The sequence below is a fragment of the Ciconia boyciana genome, chromosome 13 (assembly GCF_034638445.1).
Source record: "Ciconia boyciana chromosome 13, ASM3463844v1, whole genome shotgun sequence".
NCBI classification, from domain to species: Eukaryota; Metazoa; Chordata; class Aves; order Ciconiiformes; family Ciconiidae; genus Ciconia; species Ciconia boyciana.
In genome coordinates, this window is record NC_132946.1 from 9,140,083 (window position 1) to 9,161,869 (window position 21,787).

General features: G+C 40.1%; 2 protein-coding genes across 3 annotated transcripts; one reads left to right on the forward strand and one right to left on the reverse strand.

Moving 5' to 3' along the window:
- Nucleotides 1-215: 215 nt before the first annotated feature.
- UQCRC2 (ubiquinol-cytochrome c reductase core protein 2) lies at nt 216-11,953 on the reverse strand. The gene is made up of 14 exons (XM_072877928.1): nt 11,756-11,953; nt 10,563-10,655; nt 10,289-10,438; nt 9,024-9,088; nt 7,963-8,019; nt 7,475-7,599; nt 5,952-6,049; nt 5,478-5,535; nt 5,216-5,311; nt 4,120-4,319; nt 3,765-3,845; nt 3,125-3,201; nt 1,230-1,383; nt 216-380 (listed from the first exon to the last, which is right to left on the reverse strand). Exons 1-14 carry the CDS (start codon nt 11,789-11,791, stop codon nt 297-299), a joined length of 1,374 nt encoding a protein of 457 aa, XP_072734029.1. The 5' UTR covers nt 11,792-11,953; the 3' UTR covers nt 216-296.
- Nucleotides 11,954-12,021: 68 nt separating this feature from the next.
- CRYM (crystallin mu) lies at nt 12,022-21,464 on the forward strand. 2 transcript variants are annotated; one of them, XM_072877930.1, is made up of 8 exons: nt 12,022-12,233; nt 12,898-13,048; nt 14,122-14,184; nt 16,330-16,431; nt 16,987-17,170; nt 19,482-19,603; nt 20,460-20,544; nt 21,175-21,464. In XM_072877930.1, the coding sequence occupies exons 2-8, from the start codon at nt 12,911-12,913 to the stop codon at nt 21,237-21,239; spliced, it is 759 nt and encodes a 252-aa protein (XP_072734031.1). In that variant the 5' UTR covers nt 12,022-12,233; nt 12,898-12,910; the 3' UTR covers nt 21,240-21,464. The 2 variants fall into 2 exon arrangements, with proteins under 2 accessions (XP_072734031.1, XP_072734030.1); XM_072877929.1 differs by lacking the exon at nt 12,022-12,233 and adding an exon at nt 12,358-12,575.
- The last annotated feature ends 323 nt before the right edge of the window (nt 21,465-21,787 follow it).

Sequence of the window (21,787 nt, forward strand, 5' to 3'; positions counted from 1 at the left end):
TCCAATATATCTATTTTTTACATTGACTAAAATTCACCTTATTTTCTCACTGTAGTTTTACATTCAGTGTACAGCGCCAGACTCAGCAGCATTTTAGATACCATTTTCAGTGGAAAAAAAACTCAGCAAAAAATGTATGAACTCAGCACTTTATTTGAGGAGTCCAAGCCCACAATTACTCCAGATTAATTTTCTGAAAGAACTGAATTCATAAATAACACATTAGTAGTAATTTATTTAGAACATAGGTGACTTAGAGCTCAGGTCCATCTTGAATCCACATCCCAGTTTAGTTTTTACAACTCATCAAGAAAAGGAGTATTTCCCAAATCCCCACTAGCTGCCATTGATTTCTTCCCATTGACAAACTTCTTTGCAGCCTGAAAATAAATCAGAAAGATGGATATAAGGAAATATTCACTACAGCAGAATTTGTCTTGCTGCTTATAGCCTCGGCTTCAAGTTATTAAAACAAACAACAAATCCCAACACTACTATAGTACATCATCAACTAAACAATTTTCCTTTTGCTGTCTAAAACTTACTTGCTTCAAATCCAGCTCCTCGTTACTTTATAATCTAAACAGGGATGGCAGAATGACAGTTGGATATAAAAGGCCTAAACTCTTTGAAAATGGTTATTCCTAGAATAATTATTACACCACAAGATACAGTGGATCTCTCCTTACTACTAAAGCTACTGCTAATTGCTACTGCAACACAAATTAGCGGTGACTGTGAAAAAACAAGTTTTCTATCTTAGAATTTCTCTTTCTGATGGATTTCTGTATGAAGTTTGCTTCAAGTATAAGCAACAAGATAATTTGGAATAGCAATGGAATTATGTCAATTTATCATTGACAGCCCAATTGTTTTATTAAGCACACCAAGTATTCTAGACTCAGGAATCCTAAAAGCCTTGACACAGAAATGCCTGGCCTGGAACTAATTACCAAGTTTTCCACGAATACTAATTGGCAGTTTTGGTAAATTTAAGTGAAGCAAATGAGAATTTCACATACTCCCAGTTACGCTAGTTTCACAGTGTATTGGGTTAAAGGGTCTTCTGTTAATAAAGATAGCCAGCTGGGATTTGTAAATGAGTTGCCTTTTTTTTAAAGATAGTATATGTGTCTGTTTATAAACACACACAAATGAGCACCAGTTTTGTATAAAAAAAAAGTTACCCAGTGATTAAGGAACACCTGTAGATGCTGACACATACTTACATTCACAACATCAGCAGTGGCTACAGAGTCAATTTTTTGAGCAACAACAGATGGTGATGTGTGTGTGCCAGAAATCAATGACTCTGAGCCAATTTCATTCAGTAACCCTTCTGCAGTCTCCACTGACATCAAATAGGTGGCTTTCAGCTGGTTTCTGCCATTGAACAAAGCATGAAGGATGAGTGAGCATGGAAGTTCTGTTATTACGTTCCCCACTGCCCCCCCATAAATGCTATGAGTTTTTGGTGCTTTTTAAGTTTTCAAGATTCTTCTCCATTTTGAAATGTTTTCCAAGTATGGAAGGGTTCTGTAGTTAGGAAAGAGGCACCACAAATAGTCCAAGCATGAAAATGACAGGGTACATGGACACCTATGGCCTTGGAATGATTAGCCACCCCACACAGTCAGAAGAAGTCTAGCTCAGAATTTGTTTCTATCTGAAGTAACTAATGCAGGTACTCCAGGAATTAGACAAACTAATCTATCAAGTTGAAAGATTACATTTAAAATGTATTCCAGTTTCTCATCAAGAACAGATGTACGCAGAGCAATTTTGTTGTAAGCAACAAAGAAGCAATGAATGTAAATGGTTAGGTTCCTTGTGCAATAGTTCCATGTTCTGTTAAAAGACAGCAAGTTTATACTGTTTTTTTCTGTTTCACGCAGTCTCGCTGCTACATATAAAAATCTTATTTTTATAAGCTACTCCTATTCTCTTAAAAAAGTCAAAATGGCAGAAAATGGTTTATTCCAATAGAATATGATTAAGTAGATTGGTATTTTTGACTGAATTGCAAGACTCTGCAAATATCACTGACCTTGAATTTGTTTTTTGGGGGGTTTTTTTGGTCACTAAAGGAAAAAGAGCAATATAGAAAATACGTGAAGCCATTCTAGAAGGGAAACTCCAAAAAAACCAAACCAAAAACCTACCTCCCTAATACTAGGCAGCTTCTTTAAAAAACAAAACAAAACAAAAAAAACAAACAACCACACTAAAAAAAAAAAAAAGGACACCCCCCCCCCCCAATAATAATGCCAAATATAAAGGTCCAGAATTCATCATTTAGCTACTCATGACTAAGGCACAACCAATCATGTCTAGGTTATCATGTTTTGTGTAATCAAGCTTTATGTGGAGTCTTGTAAGTATTTTATATATGCAACACACAATACTTTAATTTTTCGACTTGAGTGAATCTGTACTATGTTGTTGTATTGCACAACTACAGTTTTAGAGACTCAGTGCAGTTTATCTGCAGTGCAGTACAATGATCAAGCACCAACTAATGTGCACAACCTTCTATAAATTAGAAACTCTTAAAACTTTGTTGGTGTTACTGCATCTCTAAAAGTAATTTTCCCTCATCTCAAATATTCCTAGGGGCATGTCTTTCGAGCACTTGGATGTAACATCACTAATTCAGTGCTTTACACTTGCAGACTATCATTACTACTACTCTTTGAAGATGCAGAAGATTGCTTAATAGAATTGTTTTGGGAATTGCTGCAGTACGACTGTAAAGGGAATTACCTAAATAATGCAATTTAGGATTCTAATTTAAATACATCTTAATACTACAGAGTATGATTAAAATGACAGCATCTGCTGATACTTGCTATTTTCTTACATTGAAACAGTTTTCAGTAAACATTAACACTTATCTAAGAAGTTTTTATTAGGAAATACCACTAGCAGAGAATCAGTGTAGCTTTGAAAAAAAGAGTATTGACAGTGGTTCAATTTTATCGCAGGAAAGTGAGCAGTTCCCCCTAGAAATAATTACAGGACAACGATAAGCTTTGCTGTACAGAGTAGTCTAAGTGTTTGACAAGTAGCTACATGTTAAGAAACTTCTCTTTACAACACGCAAGACAGTTCTTTATTCACTTACTTTGCCTTTGTGACATCGTCATCGGTGATGCTGCCCTGAGCAATTGCCTTTATCTGGTTCAAAGCAGCTTTAATGACCTGAGGAAAATTAAATCATTTAAGACTTCTTCCCGCATTAAATTTCAACATGTTATTCCTATTATCTGACATCTTGGAGACTTCAGGGGAGAGCAGTTGACAGTGTTAGGATTGTCTGCCTGAACTCAATTCTGAACAGCTTTATAACAAAACTAAAAACAGTCATAAATGCCCAAATGAGACACAAAAACCAGCGTGGATTTAAACTGCAACACCACATTAATTTGCACGGTCTCACCATTTTTCATGAGAGCATTCAGTTCTGCCAGCTTCAAGAGCCAGCACGCTCCTCATGATATGCTTAGGCTTACACATGTAAAGCAGCAATTACAGTCAGCAATTCAAGGTATTTTACTAGCTCCAGTTCATATTAGGTATTTGTAGCTCCCAGAAAGTAAGTCTCATTCCCAGCTTACAGAGTTAAGTCATAACTGAACACACAGCATTCTTATACAAGAAACCAGATGAACTGACTTTTTTTAGATTAATCAGTCACTATCTCAAATCAAAACGCTAGTTTGAGAGTTATGTTGTTAGTACTTAAATTCTAATCAGCAACTCACCTCCCCAGCGTTTGGAGCCTGGGATATGGTATAAATCCCAAAGAGCCCAGAATCAGAGTAGTTAACATTAAATGCTGAAGCCTGCAAAACAAACATTATCATCAACTGTTTCAAGTATCAGAACAACTCGGCATCAAGCACAGGAAACTAATTACTATTAGGATCTAAAATACTGTAATTCAGGAAGCTACACTCCATCTTTGCAGAGGAAAAATCAGATTGGAAGGCCTTCTTGGAAATACTGCAACTTGTGCAAGAATGAACTAATTAAGATTCTAGCTGGAGGTAGTAATCTCTCAAAGGATAGTATGCATTTTACTTAAAATATTAGAGTACGCTAACCCTTTGAACTTACGTCAAATGGCTGGGTAGTTGCTTTAGCAATACCCTGGGACAATTTGCTGGTAACATTGCTTCCCCTCTTGATAAGGGGTCCAGCACCTAAAATGTGCTGAAGAACACTGAACGCATTTGCTTCTGCACTTCCAACAGCAGCTCCTTCTGTTACAATAGCAGCATGGACAAGGCTATCACCATTCTGTTCTCTGATTTCTCCTAAAAATACAACAACAGAATAAAAGGTAATGCAGTGTTCAGTTAGAAAGTACTGTACGTTCAGAGGTATGGAAAGGAAACATTTCTAGCTAGGAGTTAGTTTCATGAGAGAGAAGCCAGGGTGTGAAGTTATTGCATGTCCACTCAGGAAGACAGCAAGAAGCTGTTAGTAGGTCATTTTAAAAAGTCCTTTACATACAAAAATTTTCTTGCAAGCACAAAACCAAGTACCTTACTATGCCTTATTTGAACCTGACCCTAAACTATACATAGTATGAGATGATAAAACTCAGTGTATCTCCAGATAACAAATATCCAGAAAAGTAGCGTACCTTCTGTTCATAACAATATTTACTCTGTTTTATAGAAACTGAAGTTATTCCAGTCAAATATTAAATGTTGGAAACTTTACTTTTTCCCCACCTGTTTACAGAATGATCCGATACCCCAACTAAAGAATAGCTATTGGTATTAGTACGAGATACTGCTCTGAAAGAGCTAAGCATTGCTTTGTCTTTTATGAAAGACTGACGACATTCTAACAGATCTTCCCTAATAAGAAAGCCCACCACCACTTCTAGACAGTCCTTAATCTATTAAGAGAACCTTCCCAAAAATGCCAAGAGAAACCATATGCCAGCTTGTTTTTCACTTTACGGAATAAATGATCTTGCAGGTAAAGCTTTGTTGGAGGTACGGGTTCAGCTTTATCCCAGAACTTTCCACGGTGGGGAATAATCCTCTGCTTATTTAGATAGGAGATGCCTCTGAACTGTCACTTCTCATGTACAGCATTTAGTACAACTATATAGTTTTCAGTTGCACCTTTGAATAATACTACATTTATAATAAACAGAAAATCAGTCATTCAGAACAGATACAAGAAACATACTTACCTCCTCGATAGACAGCCTTTGCACTAGAAATACCAGCTCCGCTTCGGATATTTAGAAAGTGCTCTGCAACTTGCTTTAAGTCAGTGTGCTTTACACCTGCAATACAATAGTTTATTCCAAGTCATGTAATGGCACTGAAAAGCTACAGCAGTTACATAAAAGTGTTTTAAGTGTACCATAACATTTTACTTCTACAGAGAACTCAAATTCCTACAGTAGTTTTCCCTTATGAATTGCAGTGTCCATTAAAGAACATACATACCTATTCCTACAAGAGCCATTCTCGCACTTGTGAAATTGTTCTGTACAAAATGGTGAAGCTGCAACAGTAAATTCACATTTTAGGGTATTTTGTGTAAAGAACAAAAATGGCAAGTGTGTTTCTGACATCCACTGTTCAGCCTTATGCTTCTTAATGCAGCAAACTCCAATGCTTCCAAAAGAAACTGTCTATAGCATAGCATTTTACGCACTCTCCAGTGACAACTACAAAACCCTTTTATACAAGAACACTTCCATTTTCTTCACAGCCTTCTTATTAACAAAAAGCCACTGACCTTAACCACATTTCTAAATGTGAACGTGAATTCCGTACCCAATACTAAAAGCTGCATTGAAATAAATTATTTTAACACCAGACTAATATGATAGTAGATACTGACTGTATATTTACTAAAATTTTCTCTCTCATCTATCCTTGATAAAGAAACTGAAAGAGATTTACAAATAATCCTACCTGCTCAGAAGTAATTTTTCCAATTGTGTAATCTGGGCAATATAAGGAGTTTGCCAGAGCATTCTTATAAGCTGCAGCATGCAAGTTTTCCAGCACTCCTAAAAGGAACAAAGTTGTAGTGATGATGATTAACATAAAAGCCACTTTTAATGAAGATTATGAATGAAACTAAATGTTACCCCAGTGAAACAGAGCTGTGGTCCACTTTAAGGACCACAAGATCTGCTAAAGCATGTCTGGAATAATCCAATACACATTGAAGTTTCGTCCAAATCCTCGGGCAACAGAATCTGGTCTGAGGGCTTCTATTCTTTTGTAACTTCTTAAAAAAAAAAAAAAAAAATCTAATAACTTGCATATGCTGAACATTTTTTGGCCTCAACAGCAAGCTATAAATGCAATCAGTGTTTGGGGGAGGGGGAGCAACAGAAAACAACAACAAACCCCAACATCCTTTTAATTTGTTTCAGAATCATCACCATATTCACTGTAAGCCTCCCTCGTTCTTAAGCTTGAGAAAAAACAAGATGTTTATAATACTGTTTGTAGCTTTGTGTGATGTCTCATCTGTCTCCCTATTCAGATGAAGGATGCTAGTGTCTTCACTTCCCTTCTCATTAGCTTTTTCTCTTGCATCCAATAGCATTCTACTCATTCCTGTTTGATATTCTCAAAATATTCTCAAGAGAAAGATGACACTCCTTTCTTCATAGTTCTGATTCTGAACATAACTGTAACTGAAAATATTAAATTACTATGAAACCAACCTGTACTTGATACAAGTTTAAAAAACAAAGATTGTTCTTGATGCCGATTTAAAAAAATTGTAGCACTTCAATATAAGCCAGAGATTTTCCAAAGCCCAACATTGTGTTGTCACCTTTAATGGGTTATGAAGGTGAGCATGCTTCAGAGTAGTACAAATGACGTTTATTGTGCAGAACTACCTGGGTGAGCTTGGATGACTAGAGTTATGTAACACAAGACATACCAGAATAGGTTTGGTTTGGCTGAGGCTTTGTGTTTACCTTTTTTTTTTTTTAAAACCCATGAACCTAAATTTATAAACCTAAAACTGAAATCCATTTTCAGTGTAATGAAAACACATATTTTTTATACCAAAATACCAAAAACATACAAATTCAAGAAGTCTTTTGTAGAATACTGTTTCCGCATCGATGAGTAATACCTAAATACTGTTTTCAGAACACAAGCTGCTGCAAATACATTGTCAGCAATAGGCATGACTTGCACATTTTTTAGTTGTACTTCAAAAAAATTAAAAAGGTAAAATGGAAGCTGTCTTCAGCATGTTACTTGCTCAATGTTGTTAGGCACAGGCTTGAAAAACATGTGGATTTATAAAAAAGTTCCATAACAACAGAAAGAGCTATCAATGGGGAAAAGCTGAAAAATGAAATGGTTATGTGACAGAGCAAAAGGGAAACTCTATTTTTTCCAAAGTTTTTCATTTTGAAGAAAATCCCATGAAGCCAATGCAGTGGATCAGAAAATACACTTACCAACTTGAGGATTCTGAAATGCGATTGCTTTGTCAACTTTCAGTCGCGGCTGAAGATCAGTTACTTCCCATGGTCTGAACTCTGGTGCTGTGGTGACATTAAGAAGGTACTCCATTACTGTATCACTAGATTTAAAAAAAGTTACAAAGGCATTAAACACAACAGAAGTAGCATGTATTTCTTCTGAAGTTGAAAGCAATTCAAACTAATCTGTAAGCAACACATTAACAACAAAATATATCACTCGAGCCAGAGTAGTTATTAGCACTGCTGTACAAAGTACGAGAATTCAACTTCAGTTCCGTAGCATTCGTATGCTCAGTAACATTATACAGAAGCTGAATATTAATACAGTAATTTATTGATTTATTACAAAGACATGAAAATAGGTATTACTCCTACCCTGTAAAATGATAGGTCTCTACTTTACTATAGAGCAGTTTGTAAAGAATGCAGTAATTCAGTTTACAGCGTATCTAGATACCTACACATAGTCACGCAGGCATTCAACAGAGTAAGTCATTTTCTCTCTTGTTGAGTACACGCTAAATGAGAAAAAATACAAAATGCATTTCAGCAGAGAACACAGAATTGGATTTTCACACATATTCCCCATTGACTGAATTCGTCAGCAAGATATTGGCTAGAGTATCTAGTTAACCTTAAATCTGCTTGAGATGACTGTTTAAAGGAGTGATAATACACACAGAGCAGAAACAGACATAACTAAAATGCTTATCTTAAGTATTCAAGTAATAACAAGTGTCTTGTGACCATCAGAATTTAAGATACCATGATAATTCAAGGTACAACAACAAATAAGGCTGAATAGCAAAACTTGAAGAAAAATGTGTATATGTATTAAACAAGGCAATTTAGAAATTATTCTCTTTGGGCAGAAAACATAGTTGGTCTTTTCCACTTGCTTCAACACATTGTGATTAACAGGAACAAAACAAGAGTAGAGTCTCAAGTTATATAAAACACTGCTTTTAACCAAATTCTATATAAAACAATCTTACTGGATGATTTCAAGATACATTGCAAGAAAGCAGGCACAGCGAGATCCCTCTTTTATTTCTCTTAGGCTTGTTTTCTAGGCTTTAAACTCTCAAATCACGAAAGCCAACTACTGTCTGAATTGTTTCCAAAATTGCAGTGTGATGAGTGGTATCTATTCACAAAAGATGGAGCGGAAAAAAAAGAAAAAAAAAAAATCTACTGACTTCAGGAAGTTTTATCTCGAAGCCTGTAAAGGCAGAAAGAACATTAAGCTTTCTGGACAAATTCTATTTCTTCCAGGTACACAACATTTATATTTTGTTAACTGAAAGATGTTTTTGAAATACCAATCATCGGTGCACTCTTGAATCTTAGTAGAATGAGAAGTAGAAAAGACGTTCCTTGTCAACGTTCACCATTCAAGTACCATTGCCACACTGAGCTTATCCACCTACGTATTGTTATGCTCAGTGTTTTAAGGTTCCTTTAGTCATACAGATTGATTGCATTTTACCAAGACAGATTATCTTTGTATGTGGTTACAAACCTTAGGCTACCCCCAACAGCTTCAATGCCACGAGTAATCCGGAAAGAAGATGCTCCTTTAGTAGTCTATTTTAAAAAAAGAAGAAAATAAAAGAAAAGAGCAACTTAAAATTCTAGCTATTTTAAGAACAGATTTGCCTGAGGTTGTTCAGTGCTCAGGCAAAGCTGAAGTAGTGTCAGTTCATTCATTTATACAGAAGCCATTTTGAAAAGTTGAGCCAGCTTACTGCATCCCTATTCCCAATCATTTCTATCATCCTCTCTGATTTTCCACCATAATTGCTCAAATATTTGCTCCCCAGCCCCATTCTAGAATGATCCAGGTTTGCCTGAACATTTAATAGGATTCTTTGAATTAGATAAGCTTGACAAAACCAGGGCAAGGAATGCCTATACATACTATTATGCTGACAGCTGTCTGGGGCAAGTAACTTTGTGCAGCAGTTGGGAAGAAAGTAATAAGCAGCTGGGATGTTATTTTTTTTTTTTTTCTGCCTGAAACTGATGTGGATTGAGCCCACACAACAGCAGTTGAAGACATGCCAATGGCACTGTGTAGCTCTAATCGTCACAGCCTGGCTGGTGTGCGAGACAGGCCGTGTTTACATCTGCAGCTAGAGCCAGACACCAATTGAGATAAACAGGAACAAGGGGAACGGCCACAGCGGGTCAAGCCCATGGGACATCTAGCCCAGCTTTCTGTACCTGACAGTGACAACAGATGAGGCTGTTTATATATAACATCCCACAACCCATTCAATGGTATTGCACTGCTATCAATGAATTTATCTGATTCTTTTTGAACCTGCTGATATGTATCTGCCTCCACAGCATCTTGTATAACTGAAGCTAGACATAAAACAGGAAAGGAAAACAAGGAGCTTAAAATACCGTGATGGCAGTAGTAAGAAAAACTATTCAGAAATATTACACACACACACAAAACTTAGTTTGTATCAGCCACCCAAATTAACTTTTAATGGAGCTTAAATAAAATAAGTTATGTCTATAGCTTGATATAGATATATTTTATATATATATAGTTTAAGACACCACCGGAGAGCATAATTCTAAATAAATATGACCGCCTGTCTTCCAGGAAGTAATGTAATTTCTCCTGCACTTGAACCAGCTAACCAAGAATCAATGTAGATTGTTTTCCACTTTATAAGATCTCTTACATTAAGTTTTACCATATTGTTTCTCTTTGTGATCATAAACCTTCCACCATTTCATCTACTGCCAACAAAGAGAATAAACACCTACCAAATTAGATGCAAGACGAAGCAAGTGAGCAGTTCCCAAGTTACTAGTGGTTTCATATCTGCTGCCTGCTTTAATAAACACACCAATTCTTGAAGCTGGGGAAAAGTTTTCCAGAGATGCAATAACTAAGCCATTTGGTAATTTTGTGATCTGTATTAAAAAGAAAAAATTTGGTTTAGCCATCCACTGGAGGTACTGTCACAGTTCTGAGTTGACTGAGTTTTAAAAGACAAATAAAAAGAAGAGAGAAAAAAATACCAGTATTCATACTGACCTCAAGATCCTCAGACTCTGGAACTAATTTCACTCGTTCTGCAGTTGCTGAGGTTGCAACTTTAGGAGCTACCTTAAGTGAGTAAAGTCTCTTCTAGAGGAGAAAGCATAAGAGAATGGATTTCCTGAATTAGTGCATCACATATTCCATTACATACTGAAAAAGCAACTCATTTTAAAGTAGAAATACAATGAACAACTTCAAGTCCCAGAGCAAAACAGTGATTCCCTTGTAATTCCTCTGACCATTTTTTACATCACTGTTGGAAGCTGTGCAATGACTTATATGAGGTCGCTGGAAGTTCAAGAAATAGCACTGCAAGAAAGCTGAATGTGACAGAAAGCTACAAGTGACAGAAACACCACTGCATTCAGTTGTAGGGATACCAATGACATAATTCCCCTTGCTTTGCCACAGACTGTTCAATGTATAAGTCTAGGAAAAACTCCTTTCTTCCCCCACCACAAATCTGTTAAGACACCTAATTTTAACCTCTAAGCCTACTTATTTATGAATTACTAGTGCCTGTCTAAAATTGACTTACAAACATACTGTGACTCAGAAGACACCATCCTACTCAAAAGAGCATTTGCAGCAGAGACCTAACACAAGTTACATTTCAGCTGTCCGCCGGCTCAACAGGATTTCTGGCAGCAGAACAAGCCCTCTGCCCGCTCCGCGCCCCCGGGACTAGCCCAATCCCACTTGCCAAGGGCACCACCTTGCCACAAGCAGCTGAAGCTTCCCCACCGAGAAAGGATCCCCTCAGAGACCGCTCCTCCCCTCTCCGGCCATACGGGCGGCCCTGCCTCGTCGGCCGCTCCCGGGAGAGACCTCGGGTGAAGGCCCCGAGGGAGGCCCTCGCCCCGGCAGGAGCTCCCAGCCACAAAGCTGCGCGCAGGCCGCCCCGGGCCCGGCCCGCGGCCTGTCTGACCTTCAGCCCTGCCGCCCCGCTCCGCCATCCGCCCGGCCGGCTCGACCCCGGCCCTGGCCCCCACTCACGCCCCTAGCCGACAGCCCCACAGGCACGAACGCAGCCCGCTCGACCGCCAGCCCGCTGCCCGCCAGCCCGGCTTGCCGCCCCAGCGCTAGCTGAGGTCAGGCCCGCCCGCAGCCGCCGGGGCCCGGACAACCGCTGTCGCCGCTGTCGATACCTCTCCCCGCCACGCACAACACCTCCAGCTCGCACTCACCGAAAGGGAGCACGCGACCACCGAGAATCCCTTCATCCTTCCGCGCCCCTCAGCTCGGCCCTGGCGAAGAGAACAAGATGGTTGTCCCGGAGGAAGACTCTGCCTTCCCGGCACGCCCTGCGCCGCTTTGACTTTCTAGCGAGCGAATGCCCAAACTCTACTGCTTGTGCTTAGAATCACGCCTTGAGGCTAGAGCGACACCTCGCGGGCTTCCGGGGTGGCTGTGCGCATGCACAGAGTGCCGCCACCTCCCGGTCAGCGGGGGGTGTTCCACCGCTCGGGGCGCGGGTCCTGGCGGTGCCTCCGGGCTGTGGCGAACCGTAAATAAATCGCGGCGGACCCAGTTCGTGGCGTTCGCAGCCGCCTCCCCCTGCGGTGGTGCCTGAGGGGGCGCGGCCGTTCCTGGGGCGTCGGAGCTCGCCTCGAGCCGCGGCACGTCCCTCAGCGGTCGGGCTGCGTGTGTGTCCCCGCCGTGCCCGTAAGGGGAGCGCGGCGCGGAGGGGCAGCCGGGACCCCGGGGTGGGCCGCGGGGCGGTGCCGCCGCGGGGCGGGCGGCAGCGGGGCCGGGACGGGGGGCGGGGGCGCCCCGCCGAGTACTTAGCGGCGGTGCGGGGCCGGGGCTGGCACTTGTCTGGCCGGTGGTCGCCATGGGCTCGACTCCGCCCGTCTTCATCGGCGCGGAGGAGGTGGAGAAGCACCTGCACCGTGCCAGCCTCCTGCTCCCGGCGCTGGAGGCCGCCCTGGCCAACTTCTCGGCCGGCGCGGCGGGAGGCGTCGTGCAGCCCGTCCGCACTGTGGTGCCGGTGCACCGGCACGGCGGGTGAGGCGGGCGGGCAGCGGGGCCGCCTTGCCGGCGCAGGCGGGGTGGGCGCTGCGCGCTGCGGGGGGGCGGCCTGGCGGAGCCCCGGGCGGGACGGTGGGGGAAAGCCGGAGGGAGGAGGTGCGGCCCCTCCGGAGCGAGGAACGGGGGTAGCGGCAACGGGGGGTGGGCCTGCGGCGGGGAAGGAGTTAGGGCATCGGAAAAGGTCGTCGGTCCCGAGTTACTGATTAACCGGTCAGCAGCCGTTTGGTATTAACCACTCCGGTGGCTGTAGGCTCCCATGCTAAAGGTACAAAAGTAACGTAAGTAATTCTCTTACGAGGTTCCTGGGAGTCATGCCTGCTTACAGTGCCGCAGACGATGCTCTGACAACCAAGTTGGTGACTTTTTATGAGCACAAGAAAGATTCCTCCGTCCCTTCTCACCAAGCGACTGTCCTCTTATTTGACCCCAGAAATGGTTCTTTAAAAGCTGTGAGTTTTCATGCATGTTTCTGCTTTCTTCTCTGTTAGTGCCCTGTCAGTTCTCCCTTCTGATTCTTCGAAACTGGAACTGGTGTAAATTGGCCTGAGTTTACCTACATCATCAGTGAAAATGTCTTTGTGCCAAATGAGGATTTGGCCTAAAGCCTTTTATCTTTCATACATGTTAAACTGTATGCTGTCTGCTCTTTACTGCTACTTGTGATTTGAAGGGAATCTGATGGCTCACAGGGTGACTGGAAGAGAGAAATTATCAGGAAAAGTTTACCTTGCATTTGAAAGGGAAAAAAAACTTTGCTGAATAAAGAATTGATCTTGGACCATCTTAAGTTAAATCTAAAGAGATTTACAATTGGTGTAATAGGGAATAGTATTCAGAGTCTGATTTTTTTGGTTTGTGTAAAGAATTTAAGAATTTTTTAAGAGTATTGACCATTTTCATTACACTTTAGTAATAATGACTATTAAAGGGTCAAAATGGTCAAGAAAACTATATTGGGCTTTTATTCCTAAGCTGTATCAGAAAGTGTGTCACCTTTTTAAGCTCCTTAATTCAGTTGTACGCAGTAGCTAATGCACATTGAGGCAGGAGTGCCCCACTGTGTATGATACGCATTAAAGGAATTCCATGGGTCCCTATCATCCCTCTGTACAGACCAAGACAGTGCAGGGCTCGTGAACCACTGCCAGTTTGCGCTGGTCCCTGGTCTTACTGGAGTGCAGGGTATTGCAGTTATATCGATCTGCTCTCTGCGTTGGAGAGCCAGGGAAGTGCGGTGCATGAAGAACTGTGTGAGTTAGGGATGGCTCAGCTCTGACCAGTTTTCACTCCATTTGTGCAGGTGGAATGATGTGGAAGAACTGGAGTAGACAGAGAATCTGCCCAGTTTAAACGTGTGATTCTATATGGTTTGTGGTTCCTATAATAGTAATTACCAACTTTTATATTTTTATCTGTGCCCTGTAATATCACATAATTCACAAATCAGATGAAAATGTTTGGTATTTACTCATATTTTCAGTGTTCATTTCAGTCTGTTTGAACCTTTTTTTTTTTTTAAAAGGTCCTAGATGGCAGTGTGATTACAGCAAAACGAACAGCTGCAGTTTCTGCAATTGCCACCAAGGTATATCTTCTGTTTCCTAAATTGGGAGAGATTTAGTGGTGTTGTATATAAAATAACTAGAAGGAATTATGTAAACGCCTTTCATCACATACAGCTTTAAATTAGATTTATGATAATGTATGTACCTTCAGGGAAAACTTAAAAGCAGAGTTTTCTGTTTTGAGTGAGTCATGTCTGGCTTTAACATTTTATGTGTGATTGGAGAAGGAATCTGAGCTATGTTTTTGTGGCTCGTTCTGCATGCTTTTCTGGGAATTTACCGAGGTGTCTTCCTCTGATTTTCTTTCTTTTGTGCTTGTCTTAACATGTTCCTTTACAGCTTTGGGTGATGCAGCTGTGGTGATAAATTCAGTTTGTTTAGATGTACATTTTCTGCTGTCGGGCCAGGACAGGTGGGTTTTACTGGATGTGGAGAAAGAGGAAAAAGGCACATTTCCAGGGGGCAACGTGGGTCCTCTTAAGATAGATGATGGTGAAGATAGAGGGATGACTTGTCCAGAGGTGGCTGGGTGGCTGTCAGTTGCTCTGTTGTCACTGGAAGATGTCCAGATGACTGTTCCTGACTACAGCCATAAACTTCAGTGTCTGAAGACAGGTGAGGTGTATCTTGCTGTATGTTGCTTTACATCCTTTCAGTTTCAGTTGGAAGTTGTTGGTTTTGAATTCTTTTTTCAAACCGTATTTGGCTGGGCTGCTAATAGTGGGAAGAGAGCAAGTCAGCGTCCAGTGAACAGCAGGATTTCAGTCTTCACCTCAAAGGATGAGGCAATAAGAAGAGGGCCAGAACTCTGTTTTTCACCCATCAGCTTTGCATCAGACTGAAGGCTGATCTCACCACTTCGTTAGTGGCAGTCTTCATGCCAGCGTGACTCTGTCCATGGCAGTAGAGCTAAACTGACATAAAATTGGAGTGAAGAACCTGTCCCCAGGAGCTTCCCCTGGTCCAAAGGACAGAGCAATTTACAATGGATTCCTTGGACATGAGGTTATAGGACCTCATTCATCTCAGCTATTCTATACTTGGGCAGTTCTGACAGTTTTTACACAGTCAAGGCTCTGCTGGCCTCAAAGGAGCTTGGCTGCTGAAGGGACTTCAAGATGAGATCTTTCATTGTCGTCTGCTGTTTTGGGAAATGTTCAGGAGTGTTTGAGTTTAGCTCATAGTTGTCATCTTGTCCTCTTTATGGCATTTGCTTTTCAAAGACCCATGCTTTTATGCAAGGAGCCTTTGAAATCAGTGCTTCAGAGTCTTTGAAAGGAACATTAAAAAGAGTTCTTGCTACTGAAAATGGGATCAATGAGATTTTTTTTTTCAATTTATTTGCAGCAGAATAAGTGTTGAGAGCCTAGGCAATTCAAAAGCTTTTTATACAGGAGTGAGTGGCCACAGCAAATGCATAAACAAGACACAAGGATAGCTTCGGGCTGCACTCCAGCAGCGCTCTCTTCACCTTTGCCAACTACTGGTGAATCACAGGCAAGAACTAAACCAGAAAACCAAAACCAATCAGATCTGAATTTTAATATTTGTTCCTCAGAACCATCCCTATTTTTACAATGCCTGATGCATACTTATCATGGCTCTTACAATGCCAAGGTCTGCTTGTGGTATGATTTATGGCTTCAGTGAATTGAAAAGGAAGGTTTAGTTTGGGGCTACCAGGACCAGTTTACCCACGCAGCTACTACTTTCAGTACTGATAGCTTTCAGTATTATGAGCCCTGTTTTCAGCCAGTGCAGAACATCAACACTGTAGTTTTACACTTAATTAGTCACCTAGGTGTAATACATTATACGAATATTAGAGTGTGCCGAGGCCCCAGAATTTGCATTGGCTCATGCTGTTGCATGTTAAGTCTGAATTTCAAGAGTCGGACATTCAAAACTGGAATCAAGCCAAGATGTACTTTAGTGCTATTGACACTAGCTTTTGCATTTTAAAAAATTGTGTGTATATAGTGGTAATTGAATATTGTTTTATATTAATATGAACCAATACTAGCTTTTGCATTAAAAAAAATATATTTTTGTTTAGAAGGACTATGGATACTGCTTTCTTTTGTAGTATTGTGATATATATTTGTCATATCTGTTGATATATCATCCTTACATAGTCTTTTTTTTTAATATTTGATACTGTTTAGTTGTTAATGCCAGCTTTTGCAGAAGTGCTGTGCATTTTGGGAGCTGGTGTTCAAGCATATAGCCATTATGATATCTTCATGGAGTTGTTCACATTTAAAGAGGTAATGGACACATCTTAACAGGATACATCTATTTTTCTCTATTATGTTTTGGGAAGATTTAATATAAATAAATCCTACTACAGCCAATGAAGTTAAGGGATTAATTGTATTTTGATTCTGTTTTTATAGAACCCAAGAATACTCTGAACAGCTGTAGAATTTCTTGCTCAAATGTTGGTCTTTAAAAAAAAAAAAAAGGAGGGGGGGTTGGAAACAAAGTCAAGTTTCAGATGGCTTTTTCTCTCTGAGAAAATCCTACTGTGTGTGCCATACTTGGATGAGTCTTCTGTGACTTTCCCTTAAATATATTTATTGGAAATATTTGTATTTTATAAATACAGCTCTACAAGGAGTTGTTATTCTGGCATCACAAAACAGTCATTCAAATGTAGCTGCACTCATGTGAAATTTAGTCACTTGTATGACGAGAATGTTAAAGGGGGGAAAAAAAACATGTTTAGGATACATGTAATTATCTACTGAAAACTTAAACAGTGTTCTGTTTCAGCAAGGAGAAATTCTTAAGCTAATCTGTTTGTCTTTTTTTCCTTGAAGGTCAGGATATGGAATCGCACCAAAGAGAAAGCGGTGAAGTTTGCTAATTCAGTTAATGGTCCAGTGCAGGTCTGCTCTTCTGCTCAGGAGGCAGTTACTGGGGCTGATGTGATTATAACAGTCACTATGGCAACAACACCAGTTTTATTTGGAGACTGGGTAAAACCAGGTGCCCATATCAATGGTATGCTATGTTCTCATTGTTTAAAGGATATATTTATTATCACATTGTTTAGCATCAAAAACTGTTGAAAAGCAATATTCTGTGCTTCTCAGAATGAATGTTCTTTCCATTTTGACTTTTCCCCTTTAGTGAGGACCACTTTTCCCAGCCCTGTCTTCCTGGTTGTCTGGAGCTAGAACTCCTGCATATTCCAGCACTGGATGTTTGCTAGAGCATGGGATATGCTTTTTTCCTAGTGGTGCATCATCTTTGCTACCATCTTGTCACTTGATGCTCACCCATTATTTAAATAACCCATACAAACATGTTATTTCCAAAGTGATTCCTGCTCATTGTGCTGTTTCCCTGGTAGTTGTATTTTTTTCTTCACTCAGTTTTGTAAGCTTCTCTATTTGTTACTTTTTGGGCTGATCACATTGATTTCTCCCCCGCCCCCCCGCTTTGTAATGATGTTGCCACACTATTGTTTGGAGTCTCTGGACATGCCCACATTTGCTTATTTCATTAATTGTGGGCCTGGTTCAGATGACCTTGTGCACTTTCCAAATGGCATGGTAAGAAGACAAAAGCGACTTGTCAAAGGGAACAATTTAAAGGAAAGTCCCACATTCCAGCAGCATCCTACCGATTTTTCAAACTCAGTTTTGTCCTTCGTCATTGAATATTGTTGTCTGTGTTATGTCACGGAATGGAAGCCAGAAGTACAACCAAAATCAATTAAGGTCTACAGTCACTGAGGCGACGCATACACAAAGACCCCTCTCCTTTCTTTGCCTTTTTTTTTTTCTCCTCCCCCTCCATTGAGGCATTTGTGCTGTTTGAAGAGGCATTCATGCAACATGGAATTTATTATTCCATAACAGTTGGACACTTTTAAAAAACATTTGACTACACTATAACTTTTTTTTAGCCCATAACAAGTTGATAGTGGTCTTGCTATATTTGAAAAGTTAAGCTCCTTGATTTGTTTTCATTTTCCCCAGGTAGGTGAAAATCTATAGCCTGCTCAACTGGTACTGCTTATAATGTTACAAGGAAATAATAGAAGGGTATAGGTCTAAAAATCCTAATTAGTAGCATTGAACTCTCTGTCTGCATGTGCAAGTTTTTGCTGCACAAAGTATTTGTGCAACCAAAGTATTTTTGGTTCTCCTCTGTTCAGGATAATTGAAGGATTCTTCAAATCTTATTTTTTCTCTATAGACACATAAAAACCACAGTCTGGATCAAATGAAAGGACCATAAAGTTCAGGGCGTTTGGTAATGATCTGGTGAAAGACAAGGGTACAAGAGATAATGGACGAAGGGAGATGATTTTCTTATGCCTTGGCTACCCAGAGTCTGCTGACAAGGATATTCTACTGACAAATCAAATATTGAATGTTTTAGAGGAGCTGTGTTAGGTGTTAGTTAACTCTGTTTAAAAAATAAAAAAGCAACAAAAACTTTTTAATTCAGCAGTCACAGAAACAGTTTACTGTTTGTCTGCAGAAGAGTTGTAGTCTGTATAACCTTAAGATTATCTTCCCCTAATTGCGTCACCAAATGATCAAAGTTTATTCTAACGGTGCCTTCTGTAAGCAGAACAGAGTAACTGTCACGCTTATTTATCAGTGTCATTTAGAAGGCTCCTAGCAAAGGCTTGTTTGTTTTGTAGCTATAGAGAGTTACATGTATCTTTTCATTTCTTGTATTGATATGAGATGATGAAGGGCTAAGCAGAGCTACTTCCCCTTCTTTTCTCTGTCAGCATTATTTGGAAGGAGCAGTTTGACTAGTGTACCAAAGAGGTGGAAACAGTTCCAGCAAAGAAGCTCACTTCTGCTTCCTGAAGAGCTGCAGTTTAATGCTTCAGCAGGTTGAAATGCAAAGGCCAATTGATTCCAGTTGTTCTGGCTGTGCTTATGAGGAATGTAAGACTTTTGTCGGCAGCAGCATGTGCATGACTAGAGGTCAAGGATGCTCTACATCTTAATGAGTTGTAATTTGGAGGGTTGGACCCAATGTCATCCTTCTTTGACATCAGTGGAAATTTAGGGGGTTAGCACCTTACAGAAACAGGCCATATATATGTCAGCATTACAGCTGAGGCCAGGTTGAGAGAAATCCAGGCTTTTTACCAGTTGCTCAGGCACATCCTATTTTTTTGTTGTTTTATCAATCAGCATGTCTCCAGTGCTAACAGCAGCTTGTTTGTATATTACATTTCCACAATAATGTCCATTGTTACTTCACATGTGTCTTTTGGACAAAATGTGGTTTGAATTTGTTTTAAACATTCCTCCCAAGTTCATCAGTTTTGTTGTCTTAGCTGTTGGAGCAAGCAGACCAGACTGGAGAGAACTGGATGATGAACTGATGAAGAATTCCATTCTGTTTGTGGATTCCAGAGAGGCTGCTCTTACGGAATCGGGAGATGTTATATTGTCAGGGGTAAGACTTTCTTAAATTATGGACTTTATTTTTTTGGCAGTTGGCTTGCATTGGGAATGAGCTGGTACTGATGTGCTACACTGAAACTTTTAGAGCATCAAATGTAGCTGTTAACACTTTCCAGGCACAGGCTGAAAGATAAACTGGTTTCAAACTGAGGCTTCTATATGTCTGTGCCAAAACCGTGCAACCTCTGTATCAACCATTTAATGGCGCCATATTACAGTAGCATGTTTTCAGTGTTGGCCTTTGTGTACAATAACAAAATATTGATTTTGAAAGACCTACATTTCCCACACTGTTTGGTAGTTATGTTAACAAATAGATTTGAAAAATACTTAAAACCTGTAACTTTTTCTTCCCATAATATTCAGTGTAATTGACACACATCAGGCCTCTAGAGAATGGATGACAGAAGCCAAGCAGACAGTGATCTGCAGAAATCTGACGGCAGGCACTCTTTTAGGTTTAATGGAGGAGTTTTTTTCTCTTTTAATTTTTTTTCAGAACAAATATGGTTTCCGCTTTTGAGGTTTAACATAAGAGGTCCAGATACAGTAAGGTGTGTGGAACCCCATGTGTTTTGTTGGATACGTAACAAGCTATCCATTGTAATTTACTGACTGAGGAAAGTCTGTCAGCTGTTTTTCTCTAAAAACCATTCCACTCCTCTGATTTCTGTCCAATTTCTGTATTATTTGTCTGAATAGTGATCTGCTTCAGCATGGAAGGGAATCTGTTCTGGGATAGCAGAACTGGAAGAGTTCTTTCTTCTGAAGTCACTCAGAAAAAAAGTTTTTCTCTTAATGTATGTATGGATATTATGTTTATGTATAAATATATCTTTGTTTTACAGGCAGAGATTTTTGCTGAACTGGGAGAGGTAGTGAAGGGTACGAAACCAGCCCTGCCTGAGAAAACAACAGTGTTTAAATCGCTGGGTAAGAACAACCCCTCCTGTGTACAAGTCTGACAGAAAACAATGCCTTGTTATTTATTAGGTCCCCCATGCGTGGGAAAGCTGCTGATCATCTTCAAAACTGCTGTGGCAATGCACTGTCCAGAAGAAACTAGAATGTGATTTGCATTTTCCCTTTTTATTTATCTAGCAGGACCGATGTAATGAAAAGTGATAGGAAAGCAAACAAACAATAGGAAGAAGTACATTTTCTGTTTCACAATTGTTTAACACATGACTGCAGTGTTTATTAATACAGCTCCAACCAAAATTCCCTACTGTTATGCCCCTGAAGTCTGTCTGACTTACAGGCAATGTGGTACTGTACTGTGGGGTTCGAGTTGATGTTTGCAGGAAAGAGGTCCGAAAGGGCCAAGTTGTGATATGAACACTGAAAATCAGATTCATGCTGTTATATTAACTTCATATAGCACACCTAACAGTTACATGATGGCTATAAACTTTGAATGTAACACTGTAGATGTTTGGGATGGGGAACGATTTTTGTTCCTGTCCAGTTAGATAATTTCCTGAGTCCTTCTGTTCCCTTCTGAAGTTAAATTGTTTTGTACAGCTGAAGAACTGTTTGGAGGTTACTTTAATTTTTTTTCAGGGATGGCGGTTGAAGATACAGTAGCAGCAAAATTTGTTTATGACTCATGGTCAGCTGGGAACTAAAGAGAGAAATCTACAATGCCAATGAGGCCAAGAAAATTGTTTGCACTTAGTTTCCTTGGATCTTTTGTTAACAAGAAAGGCACCAATCCTATCTGAATGTGGCCCTTCTAGAACATTCAAGAATGAAAAGTAAAATTTCAGCGATAGACTAATTTCTACAGTTTTCTAATGGCAAGTATTAGATACCTGCAGTATTACTAATAAATGCGTATCATGTAATGGCAAGTATCAGATGTTTGCAGTGATATTAACAAGGGTTGCTTTTACATATTTTGGTATAATTCTGGAATCAATGCCTTTCCTCCCTTATTATTTATGTAGCAGAAGTCTGTGGGTATATTTTGTGTTTTTAGAGAGGTAATTCATACTGGAGTAAAATATATCAGTTTGGAGAATGGACTCTGGCATCATATTTATCTGTGATGGTACTTTAAATGCAACTGTGGGTTTCAGTGCTACACTGACAGTAACCTAGTCTTCAGTCTCTCTTGGGAACACAGCCCTCCCCTGACTCCTGGACACCCCTTCCCTTCCAGCTCAGACTGGGA